The 23,023-nt window shown below is 37.3% G+C and overlaps 1 protein-coding gene across 7 annotated transcripts in view; it reads left to right on the top strand.

The window, feature by feature from the left end:
- The window catches only part of TASP1 (taspase 1), a 321,618-nt gene that overhangs the window by 90,570 nt on the left and 208,025 nt on the right, over positions 1 to 23,023 (top strand). For all 7 annotated transcript variants that reach the window (XR_008667003.1, XM_055345390.1, XM_055345382.1 and 4 more), the window contains one exon: positions 17,770 to 17,889. Coding sequence is in view for 6 of the 7 variants with exons in the window: in XM_055345390.1 (XP_055201365.1) it covers positions 17,770 to 17,889 (120 nt within the window). In the remaining variant the exon portion in view is untranslated. The remainder of the gene's footprint in view (positions 1 to 17,769; positions 17,890 to 23,023) is intronic.

Raw genomic sequence — 23,023 nt, 5'->3', positions numbered from 1 at the left:
CTGAGCCACCCAGGCATCCCTCTGATCTATTTTCAGTAGCAGTGTTGAGTTTGTCCAAAACCCCTTTCTGGATCCTCTCTTTAAAAGATTCTTTTTTTTTTTCTACTATATCCTATACCTAGCAGATCATTAGATTCATCTGGGGAATTTTACAACTGTAGATTCTTAGGCTCTACTCTCAATATACTGAATCAAAATCTGTTTGGGATGGATAAGTTATTGGGCCAGCATTTGAGAATTATTGCTTTTTTCTGCCTAATATGTCACAGTGGGCCTAGGAAAACATCTGCTTAGTAATCATTGTTTAAATGAACACAGAACATTCTAGAGGAGTTACAAATACATAACTGTGTCCAGTTAATAACTTCATGAGCATGTCACTCATTTAGCTCTCCTCCAGGTAGACTAGAGCTCCTTTCTCCCTTCTCTGTGCTTCAGAGTGTGTCTCCCTCTGGGTCATTGTCATTGTCCACAGTCATCTGTTTTAGTTACCATGGTTTCTTAGTTTGGCATATAATAAGTGCTGAATAAACATTTGTTTAATTAATACATTTTTTGTTTTTTGCTTGTTTTTTTGGTATAATTAACCACCATCAAGTCTGTAAATTTTCATCCTTGATGACTGGACAGTTGCAGTATCTGTCTGACTTCCCTGCTTCTAGCCTTACTGAGTTCATCTTTAATACTGCATATTATCTATCCCAGGATGCATTTCCTTAAAAATATTTGCATTGGTCTTGTTCTCAAAGAAACTTTATTTTTTTTTAATAAATTAATTTTTATTGGTGTTCAATTTACCAACATACAGAATAACACCCAGTGCTCATCCCGTCAAGCGTCCCCCTCAGTGCCCGTCACCCATTCACCCCCACCCCCCGCCCTCCTCCCCTTCCACCACCCCTAGTTCGTTTCCCAGAGTTAGGAGTCTTTATGTTCTGTCTCCCTTTCTGATATTTCCCACACATTTCTTCTCCCTTCCCTTATATTCCCTTTCACTATTATTTATATTCCTCAAATAAATGAGAACATATAATGTTTGTCCTTCTCCGATTGACTTACTTCACTCAGCATAATACCCTCCAGTTCCATCCGCGTTGAAGCAAATGGTGGGTATTCGTCGTTTCTAATGGTTGAGTAATATTCCATTGTATACATAAACCACATCTTCTTTATCCATTCATCTTTCGATGGACACCAAGGCTCCTTCCACAGTTTGGCTATTGTGGACATGGCTGCTAGAAACATCGGGGTGCAGGTGTCCCGGCGTTTCATTGCATCTGAATCTCAAAGAAACTTTAATAGAGTCTTTTTGGTTGTAGGTTAAAATCCAACTTTTTAGCCTGACTTTACAAATCCTCTTGCAGTTGGACCCAATCTAGTTTTCTATTATTTTTCTTTGGGAATTATCTTTTTCTCTTACCAAATACATTTGATTTTTCATGAATTTACTGAAAATTCTCACTTCTATATTTTTGCTTATGTCTCTTTTCCTTCATGTAGTAAGTAATAATTAATAATAGAATGCCAGCCACTTCTCTGCCTACTGAAATTCTAACTAATCCAATTCCAGCTCTAATTTCTTTCTTATACTTAGTGCATATAATGGGCATTCAATAAATGCTTGTTGAATTATCTACACATTTGCCATTTTGAGATTGGTGTATATGGTTATTTTATAATATATATTATGGAGCCATGAGCATTTTGTTTCTTTATCCTTATCACAGTGCCTAGAAACACTTTATTTACCTAACATTACTAACTTAAACATCTACAAAAGATGATTCTAACATTAATTTTGACAAAGTATAAAATGTTATTTTCTTCAATTTGTAAGCTTTATGGTCTTTCAAGATAAATTTGAATCTATTATTTAAGTGCTTCAAGCATACATTAGTCTAAAATACTGCTTTGCTGTTTACCAGTAAGCTTGTTTCTGGAGAATGTAATGAAAAAAGAATATATGAAATATTATTAATAACATCGCTGTACTTCTTCAGTATTGTAGTGATCTGAAGATAATATATAAGTAAGTGAGGGAAATGATTGTGGGGAAATAATACTTTAGAAACAGCCCTCAGTCTCAGCCGACCATTTCAAAGAGGTGTGTCAGGAAGTGCCCACAAGGGGGCGTGCCTATCTAGAGAAAACTTGACCAAATTCCTTTCCTGTTATGCAGGTAAAAATGTTTTACAAATGCACTGCTAGATCATGTCTTTTTTTCTAGGAAAAAGAATGGACCATCACCATTAGAACATTTTTTACATGTTCTAGCACCTGTTTATTTTGGTTGTGTGATTTCCTCAGAAGGGATAGGTGACAGAATAGAAATGGAGATTGCCTTGGAAGCTAAGTTTGTAATGCTGTGATTGTACATTTTTTTTTCCCTTCATGTGTTGAGAGCCTTTCACTTTGCAAATATTGCCATCTCTTCTGTGGTCATTTTGGGTCATTTGCTCAAGGGATAGGCGGTGCTCCATTTTCATTGTTTTGCTGATTAGTGTATCCTGAGGTTTAGGTCGAACTCACCAACAAGTCACCTTGAGGACACAGGCTTTGAGTGATGTTTCCACCAGAGGGGTCATGGCCTCATGGGATCCTTAGTTTTTCTTTCCAGTTTCTGTTTTACCTTTGACTTCAACATTATCGCCAGCAAACGTTTATTGAGTCCCCTTTATAAACAGGTTTTTATGTTGGTTTTAGGGAGTAAACAGAGTATATAACACCCAGGCCCTGACCATTGCATATTTGGTCCAGGGGAATTAAACAATAAAAAGAAATCATACCATGTAGTATGTGCTAGAAAAATGAAGTAATCAGTGAGGGCCATGGGAATTGGTAGGGTGGAGAAATCGCTCTAAAGTCCCTAAGTTTCTCATTGTAGACTTTATGGAAGAGGTGGAATTTAAGCTGGGTCTTGGATAAAGGGTAGGACTAGGTATTGAGGTGGAAAGACAAAGAATTAGGTTTAGAAGCCTGTAGGTAGAGAAGCTTGGTTGCCCTATAGAGTTTCTACAGGATTGGCGGTTTCAAACTCAAATGCTTCTGGGCGCCAAGAAGGTAGCCTAAATGTGTGAGACAATCTAGAGAGATAGAGCACATGGTGATACGTGTTTCATTTTAAGGTATTTGGAAAAACAAAACGTGCAACACCAAAATTATACTTTGCTGTTGAAAGTAAACTCTGATTTTGGCAGTTTGTAATCGCTGGTAAGAGCATGACAGTTGATCAGATTTGACTGTGCACATAATTTTGCAAAGTAAAATAGTCCACAGAGACATTAACTCCACAGTCAGAGTTCTCCCTGAACATTTGTCTACTTTTATTTGCACTTAATGTAGTTTGGAGCAAAAGAGGAGAATATATTGAAATATATATAATGGGGCCTATTCTGGTGACTGTTTGCATTAAACACAGGCTTTTAAGTGTTGGGAGTCTGAAAACATTCTTGAGATTAATTTGAATGACATTAAAAATTCTAGATATAGTACTATCATAATTAGGTTTGGATTGCATTTTATATCCTAGAATATACTTAGCTCCTTTCCTATTCTTTGTGATTCTTGATTTCTCTCTACTTAATAAAATTTTAAGGTATTGAGGAATAAAAGGAAAAAAAAGTATGTGGGCATTTTATCCTTTCCTTTTTGTTTTTTAGTATGCTTATCTTTAGTAGGTGAGTGTTTATGATTTTTAGTTTATTATTTTATTTTATTTTTTTAGTAGTTTATATTTTTGTGGATATATTCACAATTGTATGGTCAAATAGATATTGCTGTACTTAAAAAAATCAAATATCAAATAAAATACCTATTACTGTATTATTAAAATCACTGTCAAATATTCAATCTGGATAGGGTCAAATTTAAAAGGTTAAATGATCCATCCCCATTGTCATGGTGTTTCATTGGCAGGAGTAGACTCCAGATTGTCCAAGTTACCTTCTAGTCCTTTATCTATTATTCCCCACTGCTTTAAGACTCAGTTCAAAGGCCAGTGGAGCTCTGGTATTTAAAATAAAAAGTGTAATTTTATCCAGAGAAGGTAAATGTATGCTCTGAAATGAAAGACCAGAGGTCCAGACCACAGCCAGGTGTTCCTGGAAAGAGCCAAATTGGACAACTAAATTGAAAAAGGTTGCCTGCTCTTATTAAAGAGACTTTGTTGCTGTCTATTTAATTAGCAAGGTTTTAGTTAATTTATTTGGGTGTTTTTTAATCTGCCCAGGTAATGAAGTTCATAGCCTATTAGTGAGTATGCTGGTAGCATGTTGTGCTATCTCTGTCATTGTAGTGCTGTGATATACGTGCCTGTATGAAGTGAAACTGCCAAATAATCTTGATTCCCTCCTCCCTTGAACATGTTTTCCAGACGGTGATAACTAAGTTTAAGATAGTCTCCAGTGGAAAAAGCAAAGTTAAAGCTAAAGTGTAATATATGTATTACTTAACAGAACTTTTAGGAAAGTGATTTGGAGTTAGAGAAAGTGAATTGGTTAGTCAAAAATGAAAGAGTGTGATCTGGTGCCAGATGACCCAAGAGGATGAGAGGGCAGTAAAGAAGTGTTGCCAAAAGAAAAACATTGAATGGAAGAGTGTGACCAGTATCAAGACAGATGATTTCTTTATTGATTGAGTGGGAGAAGGAGGTCTGGACTTTAGTGTGCTTATTATGTGGGCCAGCCAGGGATTTCACAGAGCAGTTGTTTAAGGACATACTTTTGTGAAAGAACCTATTCAGGAGTGTTATGCAAAAGTGTTACATTTAGGGAAGATCTAAATATAAAATAATTGGGAGAGAAATAATTGGAGGAAAACTGTTCTAGATAGGTTGAGTTTGGATCTCATGTCTATATTGAACAAGATGCAATTTTAGAGGGCACAGAGTTTGATTTATTGATGAAGGTCAATTAAAAACTATTTGTGATACTTTGTTAGTTGCTGCTTACAAAAGATCCAGCATATAGAGTCTTCCCAGAGAGGGGAGAACCTGTTTCAAGTTGAGCCTTTAGGTGCAAGGGTCTCTTGTGTGGTTTGGGAAGAGATTAAGGGAATCTTTCTGGAGTTACTTGAGGCCTCAGGACTTGAAGAAGGGCAGTATTTTGATATGTATCAGGGAGGGTGGTAGCTGGGGTATGGGGAACCACTTTTTCACTGGAGGAAGTGTGAGTGAGGTAATGTCAGTATCTGCTATTACTCCAGAGAGCCAGGGCTCTCTTTGGAGGAGAGGGCAGGAGGGCTGTACCTTTGCTGAGATTTAGGTGATACATGGAGAAAATTATTGCCTATCAGATTTAATTTATTCAGTTCATTCAAAAAGCAGTTTTTTCACAGGACCACCTTTATCTTTTTTGGATCTATTTATTTAATGTTTATTGTTTTTTCACCGATTTTTCATCTTATCTCTGTTTTCTCTTTTCTCTTGTTTATATTAACTTCTTTATTTGGACACTTAGGTCATGTTTTGTTGTTTTCATCAACATTTTCAGTATAAATTTTTCTCTGTCACTTTTGCTGTATCTCACAAGTTTCAAAATGTTATATTTCTATTCATTATTAAATATTTTTATTTCCTTTTTTTTTTAAAGATTTATTTATTTATTTATTCAGAGAGAGCGAAAGAGAGGCAGAGACACAGGCAGAGAGAGAAGCAGGCTCCATGCAGGGAGCCCGTCGTGGGACTCGATCCCAGGTCTCCAGGATCACACCCCGGGCTGCAGGCAGTGCTAAACCTCTGTGCCACTGGGGCTGCCCAAATATTTTTATTTCTATTTAAATTTCTTGTTTGATTCATTAGTTTTAGAAATATTTTTTCAAAAAAAAAAAGAAATTTTTTCATCTTTAATTTCCAAATTTTGTTTACTTTTATTGACTATAACTTAATTGTATCATAGCATATTCTATTTGGAATTATTTCTTGAAATTTGTTGTAATTTAGTCTATGATTTTGTGTATGATCCTGTTTTATAAATATTCATATGTGTTTGAAAATAATGTTTCTGTCTGGTGCAGCCACTCTGGAGAACAGTATGGAGGTTCCTCAAAAAGTTAAAAATAGAACTACCCTCGATCCAGCAATTGCCCCACTAGATATTTACCCGAAGATTCAAAGGGGTACCCTGATGTTTGTAGCAGCATTATCAAAAAGTGCCAAACTATGGAGAAAGTGCAAATGTCCATTAACTAATAAATAGATAAAGAAGATGTGGTGTACAAACACACACACACACACACACACACACACACACACACACACACACTATGGAATGTTACTCAGCCACCAAAAAGATGAAATCTTGCCATTTGCAATGACGTAGATGGAGGTAGAGTACACTATGCTAAGTGAAGTAAGTCAAAGAAAGACAAATACTATATGATCTCACTCATAAGTGGAGTTTAAGAAAGAAAACATCTGGGACGCCTGAGTGGCTCCACAGTTGAGCGTCTACCTTTGGCTCAGGGTATGATCCTAGGTCTGGGGATCAAGTCTAGGATTGGGCTCCCTGCAGGCAGCCTACTTCTCTCTCTGCTCGTGTCTCTGTTTCTCTCTCTGTCCCTCATAAATAAATAAATAAAATTAAAAAAAAATCTGAATATATGGAAAGGGGGAATAAAAAAATGGAGAGAAGGAAACAAACCTTTGAGACTCAACAAAAGAGCAAATTGGGGGTTGATGGAGGGAGGTGGGTAAGGGATGGGCTAGATGAGTGACAGGTATTAAAGAGGGTACTTGTGTTGAGCACTGGGTATTGTATGTAAGGGATGAATCACTGAATTCTACTCCAGAAACCAATATTGTACTATATGTTAACTAAAATTTAATTAAAAAAAAAGAAAATAATGTTTCTCCTCTAAATGTTGGGAAAAGAATTCTATGAGTACTTAGGCAATCACACGGCTCGAAGGGGGCAAGACGGTGGAAGAGTAGGGCTCCCAAGTCACCTGTCCCCACCAACTTACCTAGATAACTGTCAAATCATCCTGAAAACCTACGAATTTGGCCTGAGATTTAAAAAGAGAACAGCTGGAATGCTACAGAGAGAAGAGCTTCTAACAAGGTGCTTCTAACAAGGTAGGAAGATGGAAAAAAAGAATAAATAAAAAAGAATCCAGTGGTGGAGGGGCCCCCATGGGGAGCCGGGCTAAGGCCGGGCGGCAAGAGCCTTCAGGACAGAAAGCCCCGTCCTGGAGAAGCAGGAACTTTAGCAGTCTTCCTGGACAGAAGGGCGCTCGCAGGGAACTTGGGGATCCCAGGAGGAGCAGTGGAGCCCCTAGATTCCTGGGGTCACTAACAGAGGAAGTGTGCCCCAGGGGAGAGCGCACCACACACTGCAGGTGGAGCACGGTCAAGGGCTGGAGCTCGTACCCGCTGGGGCCTTGGGAGCAGCTCAGGTGACGGCTCTGGGCGGAGGGGGCTGCGTGGTCCTGGGAGTGCGATTCCAGCGGCACAGGCCCCGGATCCCAGGAGCCGGGGGACACAGCCCAGGATCCTGCACTCCCCCCGGGACAGGCGGAGGAGGGGAGGGTACAGGACAGCAAGGAGACTCCTGCCGCCAGCCCCCCATCCTCCCAGCTGAGCAGGTCAGCACCCCCCACCCCGAAGCACCCAGGCCAGTGTGGACTGGGACACTACAGTAGTTACTGCAGGAGGTGATGCCAGAGCTGGAGAGCTGGCCACCGCCAGTGGGGTTGTTCCTCCTGGTGTCACCCTGCCCCTGGGAGGGTCGGGGCCACCAGGGAACAGGGGCCTCACAGGAAAAACAGCTCCCACTGAGCCGTGCACCTGGGAGGGGGCGGGGCAGCTCCCCCAGGTGCACACACCTGAGAATCAGCACAACAGGCCCCTCCCCCAGAAGACCAGCTGGAACGACAGGGGAAGAGCAAGTTCTTGACCAAGCAGCGCTGGAAAGTTCACAGGAAGTCGAGAGACTTACAGTATATAGAATCAGAGAATACCCCTCCTTGTTTTTTGTTTTTTTGTTTGTTTTCCCCCTTTTCTTTTTCCTTTTTTTCCTTCCTTTTTCCAGTATAACTTGTTTTTAGCCACTTTGCATTGAGCAAATGACTAGAAAGAAGAACTCACCACAAAAGAATGAATCAGAAATAGTACTCTCTCCCACAGAGTTACAGGATTTGGATTACAATTCCATGTCAGAAAGCCAATTCAGAAGCACAATTATAAAGCTACTGGTGACTCTGGTAAAAAGCATAAAGGATTCAAGAGACTTCATGACTGCAGAATTTATATCTGATCAGGCTGAAATTAATCAGTTAAATGAGATGCAATCCAAACTGGAGGTCCTAACGATGAGAGTTTATGAGGTAGAAGAACGAATGAGTGACATAGAAGACAAGTTGATGGCAAGGAAGGAAGCTGAGGAAAAAAGAGAAAAACAGTTAAAAGACCATGAGGAAAGGTTAAAGGAAATAAATGACAACTTCAGAAGGAAAAATCTATGTTTAATTGGGGTTCCAGAGGGCACCGAGAGGGACAGAGGACCAGAAAGCATATTTGAACAAACCATAGCTGAGAACTTCCCTAACTTGGGAAGGGAAACAGGCATTCAGATCTAGGAGATAGAGAGATCCCCCCTAAAATCAATAGAAACCACTAGACACCCGGACATTTAATAGTGAAACTTGCAAATTCCAAAGATAAAGAGAAGATCTTTAAAGCAGCAAGAGACAAGAGATCCCTAACCTTTATGGGGAGAAGTATTAGGTTAACAGCAGACCTCCCCACAGACCTGGCAAACCAGAAAGGGCTGACAGGAATATTCAGGGTCCTACATGAGAAGAACCTGCAGCCAAGAATACTCTATCTAGCAAGGCTCTCATTCAGAATAGAAGGAGAGATAAAGAGCTTCCAAGATAGGCAGAAACTAAAACAATATGTGACCATCAAACCAGCTCTGCAAGAAATATTAAGGGGGACTCTGTTGCAAAATAAAGAGGAAGTCCAAGGAAAAAATCCACAAAAACAGGGACTGAATAGGTATCATGATGACACTAAATTCATATCTTTCAATAGTAACTCTGAATGTAAATCCCATCAAAAGGCACAGGGTTTCAGACTGGATAAAAAAGCAAAACCCATCTATTTGCTGTCTAGAAGAGACTCATTTTAGACCTAAGGACACCTACAGCCTGAAAATAAAAGGTTGGAGAACTATTTACCATTCAAATGGTCCTCAAAAGAAAGCAGGGGTAGCCATCCTCATATCAGATAAATTAAAGTTTATCCCAAAGACTGTAGTAAGTGATGAAGAGGGACACTATATCATACTTAAAGGATCTATCCAACAAGAGGACCTAACAATCATGAATATTTATGCCCCGAATGTGGGAGCTGCCAAGTATATCAATCAATTAATAACCAAAGTTAAGACATACTTAGATAATAATACACTAATACTGGGAGACTTCAACATGGCACTTTCTGTAAATGACAGATCTTCTAAGCACAACATCTCCAAAGAAACAAAAGCTTTAAATGATGCACTGGACCAGATGGATTTCACAGATATTTACAGAACTTTACATCCAAATGCAACTGAATACACATTCTTCTCAAGTGCACATGGAATTTTGTCCAGAATAGACCACATACTGGGTCACAAATCAGGTCTTAACCGATACCAAAAGTTTGGGATTGTCCCCTGCATATTTTCAGACCATAATGCTTTGAAACTAGAACTCAACACAAGAGGAAATTTGGAAGAAATTCAGACATGTGGAGGTTAAAGAGTATCCTGCTAAAAGATGAAAGGGTCAACCAGGAAATTAGAGAAGAATTAAAAAGATTCATGGAAAGTAAGGAGAATGAAGATACAACTGTTCAAAATCTTTGGGATATGGCAAAAGCAGTCCTGAGAGAGAAATACATTGCAATAGAATGCAATCCCTCAAAAAAGTGGAAAAACCTCAAATACTAAAGCTAACCTTACACCTAAAGGAACTGGAGAAAGAACAGCAAATAAAACTACACCCAGCAGAAGAAGAGAGTTAATAAAGATTAGGCAATCACACTTTTTTAAAAAAAGAATTTATTATTCATTCACTCATGAGAGACAGAGAGAGAGAGACAGAGACAGAGAGGCAGAGGGAGAAGCAGGCTCCATGCAGGGAGCCCGATGTGGGACTCGATCCCGGGACTCCAGGATCATGCCCTGGGCTGAAGGCAGATGCTAAACTGCTGAGCCACCCCGGGATCCCCAACAATCACACTTTCTAATGTACAATTCAGTTCGTTCGTTCTTTCTTTCTTTCTCTTTCTTTCTTTCTTTCTTTCTTTCTTTCTTTCTTTCTTTCTTTCTTTCTTTCTTTCTTTCTTTCAAGATTTTTACTTATTTATTCATGAGGGACACAGAGAGAGAGAGGCAGAGACATAGAGGAGAAGCAGGCTCCAAGCAGGGAACCTGATATGGGACTTGATCCTGGGCCTCTGGGATCATGCCCTGAGCCAAAGGCAAACGCTCAACTGCTGAGCCACCCAGGCATCCCAGGTTCTTCTGTTTCTTACTGGTAGTTGAGAGAAATGTATTGGAATATCTCATCATGAGGTATGGTTTGTTGCTTTCTCCTTGTTGATGTGCTTTTGTTTTACATACATTCAGGCTATTCTTTTTAGATACATACAAATTTATAATTACTATATCTCTATATGTGGTGAAGTTAAACTTTTAGCATTTATCATGTAGAGACATTATGTCTATTAATACCTTTTGTCTTAAAACTTATTTTGCTCGACATTAATATAGCTACATTGTTTGGACTGGCCCTTGCTTGACATTGCTTTTTCTCCCATCCTTTTACTTTCAACTTTTCCATGTCTTTATGCTTTAGGTATATCTCTTATAAATAGCACGTAGCCAGATTTCAAAACCCACCCTGACATTCTAATCACATGTTATTGATATTTTTAAAGACAATATTAGTTTTGATTTACATGCAGTTTTGCCATTTTATTTGCTTACCCATTCATTCTTTAATGCCTGATTGTCTTTCTTGGATTATTATCTTTAAATCTGTTTGGGCTGCTCTAATAATATACCATAGACTGAGTGGCTTATAAATAACAGAAATTTGTTTCTCACAGTTCTGGAGGCTGGGAAGTCCAACATCAAGACCCAGGCAGATTTGATGTGTGTTGAGGGCCTGCTTCCTAGATGGCTATCTTTGTGCTGTAACCTCACATGTCAGAAAGGGCAGGGGAGCTTCTTGGGCCTCTCTAGAAGGGCATTAATCCTATTCATGAGGGCCCTGCCATCTTTCAGTGCCCCACCTCCTAGTTGCATCATCTTGGCAGCTAGGTTTTCAACATATCAATTTTGAAAGGACATAAACATTCAGGTCATAGCGATTATTTTCCTTCTTTTTGAAGCATATAATTTACTTGTTTATTCATACATCCATCCAACATGTATTTATTGAATACCTAAGAGATGTGAAGTGCTTTTCTCAGTGCTTAACAAATGGTAGTGAATAAGCTAAACAAAAATTGCTGCCTTTGTGGAGCTTCCTATCTTGTGGGGGGAGATTGGCAATTTAAATGCCAAAATAAATTGTATAGTTTAGAAGATATTGAGATGTTATGGAAAAGAATAAAGTAGAGCCAGGAAAAGGAGATTATCTGTGCTCGTGAGTAGGTGGTAGGGAGGATATAGACAGAGGTTAGGTGTAGTATTAAAAAGAATGGTCCTTCATTAAGTGTAGGTCTCTGGGTGGTAGGTCTCTTAGGTCATTTTACTTATTTACAAATGGCTTCGTTTTATTCTTGTAAAACGAAAATCTTGTGGGGCACCTAGTTCTGGGTTTATAGTTATTTTTCTCTGGGTACCTTGAAGATATACCACGGTCTTCTGGCTTTCATTGGGCTTCTGAACATTGTGTCATTCTGTTGTAGGTGATGTTTTCTTTCTAGCTGACTCCTTTCCTTTCTCTGTGGCTTCTGGGAGATCTGGATTCTTATATTTTATCAGTTCTGGGAAATTTTAGCTTTTTCTCTTTCATTATTTTCTCATCTTTATTCTGCCTGTTCCTTCTAGTTGGACAAATGTCAGGCTTTCTCTCATCCATGTGTATTTTTTTACCATCTTTCATGTTTTCTATCACTCCCCCCCCACACTTAACAATCATCATCAAATGTGTATTAAATGTTATATAAAGCTAAATGTGTTATAGTATAAGGACAGAATTAGAAAATTTGTCCATGACTTGATGTTTTGAATTCTTGGTTGTGTGCTTTTAGATAAATATATCAGCTATTGATTTTTTTTAGTATTAAACCTTGCATGCAGTGCAATGTACATGTCTTAGAGTGTATGCTTTGATGAATTTTGACATGTATAAAGCCATGTAACCCATATTACTATCAGAATATAAAACATTGCCATTACTCCAGAAAGTTTTCTCATGCCTCTTCATAGTCAAGCCCATCTCCCGAGACAACCGCTTTTCTGCTTCTTTTTCACCATAGAGTGGTTTTACCTTTTCTAAACCTTCATATAAATGGGAGCATATATTCTGTACCCTGTTGTGTCTAGCTTCTTTTACTCAGTGTACATCTAAAGGATTACCCATACTGTCATACATATCACTAGTTCCTTTTTGTTTCTGGGCAGTCCTCCCCTATTGCCTATATCATGTTTGTGTACCCATTCCCCTCTTGATAGGCATTTGGGTTGTTTCCATGTTTTGGCAGTTGGAGTTAAAAGTGCTGTGAACATTTTTCATAAGTCTTTTATTGTACATACTTTGATTTCTCTTGGGTAAATACTTAAGCTTTTTTGCTGGGTGTATATTTAGATGAACATTTAAAAATTTTGATTTAGAATTTAAAAATTGTGGTTAATATTTATTCCAGAAAAATAAGAAGCCAAATTGGACATATTCATCATCATATTTTTAAACCCATATTTGAAGCCATTGAGGTATATTCTGTAAGTATTTTGATCAGAGGAATGCAGTTTAATGATCTAATTAATATTATCTCATGGACTTTCTCAGACTTATTGTTAAATTCCTTAACTTTTATTTTTTAATTTTATTTTATTTTTTAAAATTCCTTAACTTTTATTCTGACTCCAGTATATCTTAGGTTTACATTCCTTAACCAGTGGCTCATTATAAGTATAAAGTAATTTTAATTGAACAACATATGAATTATAATAAATATGACTTAAAGCTGTATATATAAAACTACCCTCGTGATTTTTACTATTCAGCTTTGTGATGATTTGAGTCCTGAGTATGTTCATCTGGTCTCTTCCATCACTTATACATGCTCACTCAACATGCATACTGAGGCTCTCAGACTGTTATATTTTGAAGCAAAAAAGCCCATAATTCATTATTTGAAAAATTTTAAAAACCATTACTTTTTCTACCTTGAAAGTTGCAAGCCTTAGAACACTGTCTAGGTATTGTGCCATATGGAAAACATTGTCCTTTGCTGTCTTTGAGGGTTTGGAATTTTTAGGTGATCGATCCTCTGGAACTTTGTGATGGTATGAATTTATAATTAAAGCTGTAATGTAGATATATTAAAGTACCTTAAAAGCATAGTTAACCTACTTTAGTTTTATTTTGATCTAAAAATGTTTCTGTTAACTTTTGTTGAGTGATTTAGGGGATAAATAACAATTTTCATATAATTTTTTTCTCTGTTGTAGATATGTTTGAAACTAATTTGTGTAGTGCTGCAAAGATATTTAATGTTACTTATTAAAAAAAGAAATAAAGGATTATTTAAGAATAGACATCTTGACTGTAATTTACAGAAACATTGTTTATAGTATGGGCACCGGAAAGGTGATTTTTCTAATGAGAGAAGAAAAAGGTCATTGGGTGTTCTTATATCCAAATTTTCTTTGATTTCAGCCATGCCAGATATATAAGTAGATAATTCTACCTAAATCATACTTTGTTTATACATACATGATATATTCTAATCCTATAGAGTCCCCACTGTAGGGTTGGTCTGTGGGAGATAGGCATGGAGCCAGATCTAGGTCTCTTAGCCAGAGCTAATTCCATGGTTAGAATACTCAAAGACAGCAAAGCTTTATGCTGCCATTAATGTACTGTCATATAGGACATAAGTCATCTGCTTTTCTCAAGTAGAAACTCATGCCAATTATAATGCTGTGCATAAACATTAAAAAGGTGTGTTATGAAGGTTTGTTATCTTTTCAAAAATATATTTGTGTTTTTTATTGGATTAGGATAATCCCACCATGTATACCAGTTTCAGGATGGACATATATTTGAGATATTATTTTTGCATTTTAACTATTTGATATCTGATTAATTCTGTGTAGAAGAAAGACGAGGTTAATGAGATAAGTAACTGATAGATGGTGTCTCTTGGCAGATTTCAGAGTTAGAACACAGATTAGAGGCATAATTTTCTGGTGGGAAGTACCTAAACTTTGTTTTAAGGTGTTTATTCCTTTTAAAGTAGTTCATGTGTCACTTAATTTAATTTTACAATAATTGTATAATAGCCATCTCCAGTTTGGAGCAGAGAAAAGTAAAAACTTTTGACATTAAGTCCAACATGATTACTAGTTTATTGGTTACTTGAAGAAAGTTTTATTTCAGTGTTTTCCATGACATGTGCAATCTCTTTGCTAACTTTATATACATGTGTTTATTTTAAGGGGAACTATAGTTTATACAGTTGCTTTTTAGTCACAATTTTATCAAAAAAGTAATGTAAATAGCATGTTTCAGTAGAGGACAATAGGTGCATGTGTACCTCTGTGCATGTACTTTTAAGTATTTATGGAGTGTAAGAGCATAATAGTAGCTCTGTATAGTAACAGTCATTGTGTGTTTTTTAACCTTTCTAAGATTTCATTTCTATACAAATGAGTTTTGTGAAATTATTATGGCCAAAATATCAGTGTTTATCTTTCACTCAATTTATCTACACTTCATAAAAATGCTTAAATATTACTTCATCATCCTTAAATTTGCCTTTCAGTATGTGAAATCTACGAACTAATTCTTGAATATTTATGAAGTAATTCTGATTTTTGCAGGTGTTGCAAGCCCTTAGGAATATGTAGCTTAATTTGGAACAGGATTCTCTATTTTTTGCTTGATTTTTCATTTTTAAAAACCAAGTTACAGTAAATCCACCTATGTATTATATTTTTATATCTTTCCGTTGTTGTTTGGTTAGACATGATAATCCTCATAGTTTATAATATCCTGATTGAAATGCTAAGAGAATTGTTTTATAAGTAATGTGTATCATTGTGTATATGTCATGTATACCCTCATGTATCCTCTTAAAATTCCATTTTACAGAATGCTTGGGCTTAGCCATCACAGTTAATAAAGAGCTAATGAAGAATACCTTTTCTTGACTTTATTGTTAAGGAAAGTATTTTACAGTTTCTGTTTATTTGTATGAGAGTTGTCTATTTCTAAAAGAGCCATTACGAGACCAGTACTTCAAAATATTTTATAGTATGTTCATTGTGGTATGACCATGGTGATATGCTGCCAGTTGTATTTGAACCAGATAGAACTTAAATCTTTTATGCTGACATAATATTAGTCTTAGGTGGTTTAAGTTTCTCCTTTAGCAGATTTGTGTCCATAAAATTATTTGCCTTAAAAGGAGTAGAACAGATGGTTGGCTGATATAATTAATCCTGTAGGATGCTATCTTACATTGTTTCTCAGGGTGGGGTCTGGGGACCAGCAACATCAGCATTACTGGGGAGGTTGTTAGATGTACAGTTTTGACCAATGCTAGATTACTTAATCAGAATTTGCATTTAACAGATTCTCAGATGATTTGTGTATACATTAAAGTTTGAGAAGGCCCCCTGTGGGAGACATAAGATTTGGCATCTGGATAAGGAACAAACACTTCTCTATTTGAAGTTGCAAGGGTATAAAGATTTAGGAATTATTTCTTCGAATAATGAAACAGATATTCCCCCTTTACATTTCTCTTTAGGACTATTCATTTTTTTCCCCTGGAATAAAATGTGTCTAATGCAATTCTTTACTTTCCTACTTTCATCTTACCTACCAAAGAAGATAAATTTTACTTCTTCCATACCAAATGAGCAAACCCAGTTATTGTTAAGTCTTCCCTAAGATCGTGGCATCCTCTGGATTTGCATAAAATTGAATCTTGTGAAAGGAGATGGAAAACGGAGGCCCTGATGTTACAATTGCCTGGCATCTATCATCACTTGTTTTTCTTGTGTCTGTGATATCGGAGATGCAGACATGCTTTATTTCCTCCTAACTGAAGAATAAGTATGCCCAAATGTCTGCTGTGTGCAAAACGGAACAGTGGTCAGACCTTTACTCAGAGAGTTTACAGTAGGGATAAGGAACTATCCTTGAATGTCAGGTATTCTCCCACCTGCAGAACTGTGCTGTTCTGGGATATGGCCTTATGGATCCATTGGCCAGATGTCCCCTGGCTGTGGTTAAAAGGGAAAGGGGAAATAAAGGACTTATTTGAGTCAGTTACATGTTTTCTAGTAAAATAAGTAATGTCGCAGTGTATCAGTATATTTAAGAGGAGTTAGAATGTAGAGCAATGTAAATGTCTAGATGTACTTTCTCCTAACAGACTTCATGTAATATTTGTTGAGGCATACTCTGCCTTTGGATTTTTCAATTAGCTTGAAATAAAAATATTTTGCTTGCATTATGTCTCCACTACTTCAGAACTCTCTTCAATGCCTGAATATGTCATTTCAAAAACTTCTTAGCTAGGGATCTCTCAGTAAAAATGAAGCCTTGCTCAGTAGTATGGGCAATAAACTACACAGGAGGTAGCGCTGGTCTTGTTGGGTGTGGGGTTGTACCTGCCTCCTTCATGCATTCTTGAGGGTGGCGGTGAGGGTGGAAGTCTTGGGTTCTGGGCCACAGTTTAAAACCCAGTACCCTAGAGTGAGAACACTGCAATGACTACTGTTAACCTACAGACCTGCAGTAGCCTCTCTTGTTAATATATACAAAGATTTTTTTTTTTAATGAAACTCTTTTCCTGTTTTCCATGATTCTCACTTTTATCCAGAATTGTAAAGTTTGTCTGTCTTGCACAGGTGACCCAGAAATCTTTGACTAGGAGCAGCTGCTAGTAGTCAATACATGCGAAAAGCCTTAAACTTGTGGACCTGGGACAAGACACAGAAATGCAAAGATGCCTCCCAGGAATGTATAGTTTTCTACTATATAGTTGGCAAGCATATTATTAATACAACAGAGAAAGGCGGTGGCCATAAATTTCTCACAAGCAAGGAACAGTAAAAGAAAATTATTGCATAATATACTTCAAGAATGTAAAGGCCATTCTCTTCATTTATTGTCCTGAATATACTGCTTACTTTTTAGAAATTTGTATATAATATTTAAAAATATACTAATGCATTTATTGGTTCACTTATGCCACAGGTCTTTTCCTCTTACAGATTTTCAGTCACGAACTTAATACTGGAGATTAGTGTACCGTGATACACTAATTTATAGTAGATGGTGTTTTCTCTTTCTCCCTTAGAAAGGCATGCTAGGCTTATTATTAGAGAAAAGCGACAAGACACCTTTTGCTCAAGATTTTTCAGTAGAAAATACATTTTGACTTGAACAGGGTTTTAGTGGCAACTTGATAATAGATGATTTTAGGAGTTTGCTGAATTATGTCATGATTGTACTGAGAAGTGCTATGTGGTCATACCAAACTGTGACACACTTTGCATAGTGAGTGCTCATGCCTTGCTTGCTCTCCAGGAGAATGACGCAGGCACTTTGGACACAGTGGGCGCTGTAGTGGTGGACCACGAAGGCAACGTTGCTGCTGCTGTCTCCAGTGGAGGCTTGGCCTTGAAGCATCCAGGGAGAGTTGGACAGGTAAGTCATTACGGGGTTTTTAAAAGAGCTTTTTCAATTTAAAACATGGAATTTTCTAGCTCACCATTTTTCTAAGCCAGTAGAAACATTTTTTCTTTAGGGAAAAAAAAAATATTTGTGTGTGTGTGTGTGTGTGTGTGTGTGTGTGTTGTTTACATTTATGTAATAAAAATCATCAAGTACCTTTTCTAGATTCTAAAAAAAAAACCCCAAAAACCTTTCTCATAGTAAGAGTTCTTTTTGATCTTTACAATTAGTAATACTGTGTTTTGTTACTTCCAACAGGCTGGGTATTGGGTATTTAGTAGACAATCAAAAAATAGGAGTTGATACTCATTTTCTTTCTTTTTAAAAATTATTTATTTATTTATTCATGAGACACAGAGAGAAAGAGAGGCAGAGACACAGGCAGAGGGAGAAGCAGGCTCCATGCAGGGAGCCTGACATGGGACTCAATCCTGGGTCTCCAGGATCAGGCCCTGGGCTGAATGCAGTGCTAAACCGCTGAGCCACCCGGGCTGCCCCTCATTTTCTCTCTTTGCAAATGAGACTCTCTTTTTTTCTTTTCTTTTCTTTCTTTTCTTTTCTTTTTTTTTTTTTTTTTATGTAAGACATGCTCAGTCAGCCTTCCTCTGAGTTCCTAATGAGGACCGGGGCAAATGTTGTACACTCTATACAAGAATCTTGGGGTGGCTGGGCCAAGACTCCTACAATGTCATTCTCTGTAGGAGTAAGCACTACCTGATTATATCATTGCTTGCTTTTTAGGTGGGAAATGATTTTAGAGTTACATTGTGTATTTCCTCTATTGGAGGAACAGTAAAATTTTAATCATCTAGATCCCTCTTCTGATTAAGCATTTTAGCTATTTTATAGACTAACCAGTATTTCAGGTCACCAACACATAATACCACGCAAGAAATCAGATTTATATGTAACTGTTTTATTCCCGTTTCATTTGTGCATCTTCTTCACCATTCCTCCTTCCCCCATCTCCAAACTTTAGTTCTATACTGAGAATGATGTTTCACAATCCATTTGATTTACTAAGCTTTCTGAGCATAAACCAATTTATACATTATTTATGGGCTTAATATTTGTTGAGTGAACTAATGACTCATGGAGTCTGTTAAAGTAGTTGCAAGGGTTGTGCCTAAGCTCAGTACTTGGATCTCATGTTACATGCAGAGCACTGCTTGGCATACTCTATATGGATACTTTGTCCATCACATTTAAAGAAGAGTAGGTATCACAGTTGCTTTGGACATGGTGGTTAAAGAATGCTTGGAGCGGAGTGATCTGATTTATGGAGGACATCTTTGGAAAGCTCCAAATGATATTCCCTGATCTGCCCTTTATAGTGTACAAGCCTCTTAATAATCCTGTGGGGGGGATGGGGTAGAGAAGAATAATTAATTTTGTGCTACTCTTTGCCTACTGTACAAAGGGGATTTATGGGGAATGATTACTCAACATGTGTACAATGCTTTGAACTCATTATAAAAAGCTTTTGTCTGGTCATGGTGTTTTTCCACATTATAAAGCCCTGTGTATTTGTCAAGTTTGGAATAAGAACCAAGTCTGGCATATCAGATTTGGATGCCTTGGTGGAGAAGGAGAGAGAAAAGCCAGCATAGTTGCCTTCATTGCATTGTAATTCCCATGACTTTCTCACTGTTTTTTGTTTGTTTTGGTTAGCAAAATAGCAGCAACAGAACCAAGGATAGTTCTGGACTATGTTAGCAGGATATTAAATGAGCAGTCTTAAAAAAAAAATAAATGAGCAGTCTTGAAGCCATTCTGCCACTACAAGTGGGACTGTCCTGGAAAAAGAAATACTTCTATAAAACTTAAATGTATTAATTTGCCTCACTTAGCTAGTTTATGAAGACATAGTTTGTGAGAGTTGAACATCAGCAAAGGGTGTGGTGGATAGGAGTAAAGATACCTAATAGGAAAATATGTTTGCTTAATTGGATGATATTGCATGGATGGAGAAGATGTAATAAGCCTAGAAATATGTAAGCATCAGATGACAGTAAGAAAGCATTCTTCTTGACAATCAGGAGGGAAGGAAACAAAATATACAAGCAAAGTATTGAAAAAATGACTTAAAATATGCTGAAATGAGATGCTTTTAAGTACATTTTAAATGCACAAGTGAATTATTTAAAAGTCTTAGCATATTACCCTGCTCTAGATATATTATGATAACTGTTCAGATGGTAAAATGGCAATTTGAATTAGAACTTATTTGCTTGGCTTACCAACAATAGTTAAAATTTACAAATAGGAGAGGAGAAGGGAATTATTATATTCCATTCTTCCTCCACCCCCAATAGAGCCCCACACAAATAGGCAATAGAGTTTAGTGGTTAAGAGTGTGAATTTTGGATTCAGGTAAACCTTTATTCTAATCTCACCTCCCCACTTAGCATTTCCTTACTGTAAACAAGTTGTTCAATGTCTTTAAGCTCCACTTTCCACAATTGTAAAATGAGTATATGTGACTATTTTACAAAGCTCTGGAAGATTAAATGATGTAATGCATTAAAATTGCTTGTCACAGTCCCTCATAATATAGCTATATATTAGCTGTAACTACTGTTTATTAATCTCTTGCTTATGTGCAGCAAGTATGTTCATTCATGTGATCTTATAACAACATTATGAGGCAGGGGGTTTTGTTATGCTCATTTTACAAGGGAAAACCAGTCCCAAAGAAGATGAAATAACAACAACAATAATAATATTTATATGACCTATTTTTACTGAATGTTAATACCTTTATTAAATGTTAATGAGATTTTACTACTGAAAAGAAGGAAGCTTGTTTTTGTTTTTTAAGGCCTTCTTAAAGTTGTTATGGTTTTTTAAAAAAGATTATTTATTTTGGAGAGAGAATGGGGGGCAGAGAGAAAGAGAGAGAGAGAGAGAGAGAGAGAAGCAGACTCCTAGCTGAGCATGGAGCCTGATGTGGGGCTCTATTTCACGATCCTGAAATCATGTCCTGAGCTGAAATCAACAGTCGGATGTTTAACCAGCTGTGCCACTCAGGTACCCCAAGCTTGTTACGTTTTATCCAAAAAAGTGATAGGAGAGAGAGAGTCTCTGAATCTTTCTTTTATTTGACCTATCACTGTCTGAACTCCATTGATTTCAGAAGATTAAAAAGGAAGACAATTTTAAGTCATGAAATTGAGGGGAAGTAGCATAAAGGGATTTTGTTTAGAGAGAAGAAACAAAGACTAAGTGTTCTTTTCTTTAAAAAAAAAAAATGACCTCTTTTACGTTTCTAAGAGATGTCCTTGTGGCTCTATTTGCTATTTTTGGGTGCAGGCTCCTGGGTCAAGATAATTGTGGGGAATGGAGTCAGGCTCCCGGTGCATGGAGCCTGCTTCTCCCTCTGCCTGTGTCTCTGCCTCTCTCTCTCTCTCTGTGTGACTATCATAAATAAATAAAAATTAAAAAAAAAAAGATAATTGTGGGGAATGGAAAGGACCGTAGACTAATGTCCAGGGTTTTCAGTGAAGGAAGAATAGGCCGTTCCCCTCAGGTCAAATGTCTTCTGAGGCTTTGGCTCACTTAGCACCTGTCCCAGGTAGTACCAATTGAATGGCTTATCCCACAAGTTTGCTAGTTTTATTCTGAAATCCATGTGCTGAATCCCTTCTGTAGGGCCTTCAGTTCCCACTCTGACCCAATAGTCTTGTGTATTTTAGAAGCGTGGTGTTTCAAAGGCTATAATAGATTTTCTCCTGTTTGCCATATTGGGAATGTTGTATTGAATTCTTGGTCCTACTTTTAAGAAGGCTTTGTCAGTGATAGCTAGGGATGGCAACTATGAATCACATGAACATGGGAGACTTCATCTCCAATTAACTTGGATTTTGGAATATTTCTCAAGGAGGGTGATTAGGGGAGTAGAGGGTGTGGGTGTATCTCAAAGTCTTAAGGAGTAGTTCTAGGATTCTCTGAGTGAGGAAGGAGTACTTAGGGCACTTGGATAGCTGTTTTGAAAAATTTAGAGAACTTCAGCAGGGAGGGTAAAGTAATTCCAGAGAGCAGAACCAGTTTTAGTTGGTAGAGGTTATATTATATCAGATATTCCTTAAAGCAATCTAAGGAAGAACTTTTCACCAAAGGCAAGTGTCCAAAAGGGGAATACATTCCCACATGAGTATGGAGGTTCTTGGTATCAGAAGTGCCTGGAATGTTTCATGGAAATTCCTGCTCTGGGTACAATATTGAAGCAAATGAGTTCTGAAGTCCTCATAAAAAAGAATGGAGTATTGAAGAAAGCTAGTCTGTCTGGTCACCATTCCCAGTCTTAGCTTCTTCCCCAAGTCCTTACAAGTGAGCTCCTAGAAAAAAACAGTTACTGTTTTATAGGAATACCTTTTTTCTTCACCAGTCATAAGTCATACTGAATACTCAGTGTATTGTCTTCTTTTTCTTTTTTTTTTAACTCAAAAATATGTTTAGAGATCTTTTTGTATTAGTTCCTAAAAGTCTTTAAAAAATTTTAAATATTTATATTGAATGTCTGCAATGAATTCCACATATTGCTAGGCCAGTGTTTAGCCATTTATTTACTGATGGTCATCTGTGCTTTCAGTTTTCCATTCTCACCAAACTCGTGGTGATGAGCATTCTTGAGCAGGCTTTCTTGTATTTCTTTATGCTAGCTATCAAAGGGTTTTTCTAATTCTGCTTCTAACTAAGGACTAGAAGAGTTATCAGTTTCATTTCCTTTCCCAAAGGCAGAGAAGTCATTGTGGATATTGAAGAGATGAATCCAGACATTCTGGGGGGCATTATTAAAAACAAAATAGGAATGATTGTTACATTCTTTTACAAAACTATAGTAATTTGTGTTATTGGTGGTTTCAGACATATAAATCTGTTCTACCACCTCATAAAGTGACTAGCTTGAATTGACCTTTTTGGCTCCTTTCTTTATATCTGGCCAAATCCGGCACAGTGGTAAGCATATACTCGGCCCTTTGGTAATAACTATTACCAGTTCCTGTTGTGCCACTTATAGAGAGCGTGGCAAAAGCCTTTCTAGACAGGATTTGTTAGAGTATGCCAGGAGGACCACGTGCATCCCAGGCCCCTTGGAGCCCTGATA

This window comes from Nyctereutes procyonoides, unplaced genomic scaffold, assembly GCF_905146905.1.
Source record: "Nyctereutes procyonoides isolate TBG_1078 unplaced genomic scaffold, NYPRO_anot_genome, whole genome shotgun sequence".
Classification (NCBI taxonomy): Eukaryota; Metazoa; Chordata; class Mammalia; order Carnivora; family Canidae; genus Nyctereutes; species Nyctereutes procyonoides.
Note: the sequence above shows the minus strand (reverse complement) of the source record. Positions and strands in the feature narration are given on the sequence as shown.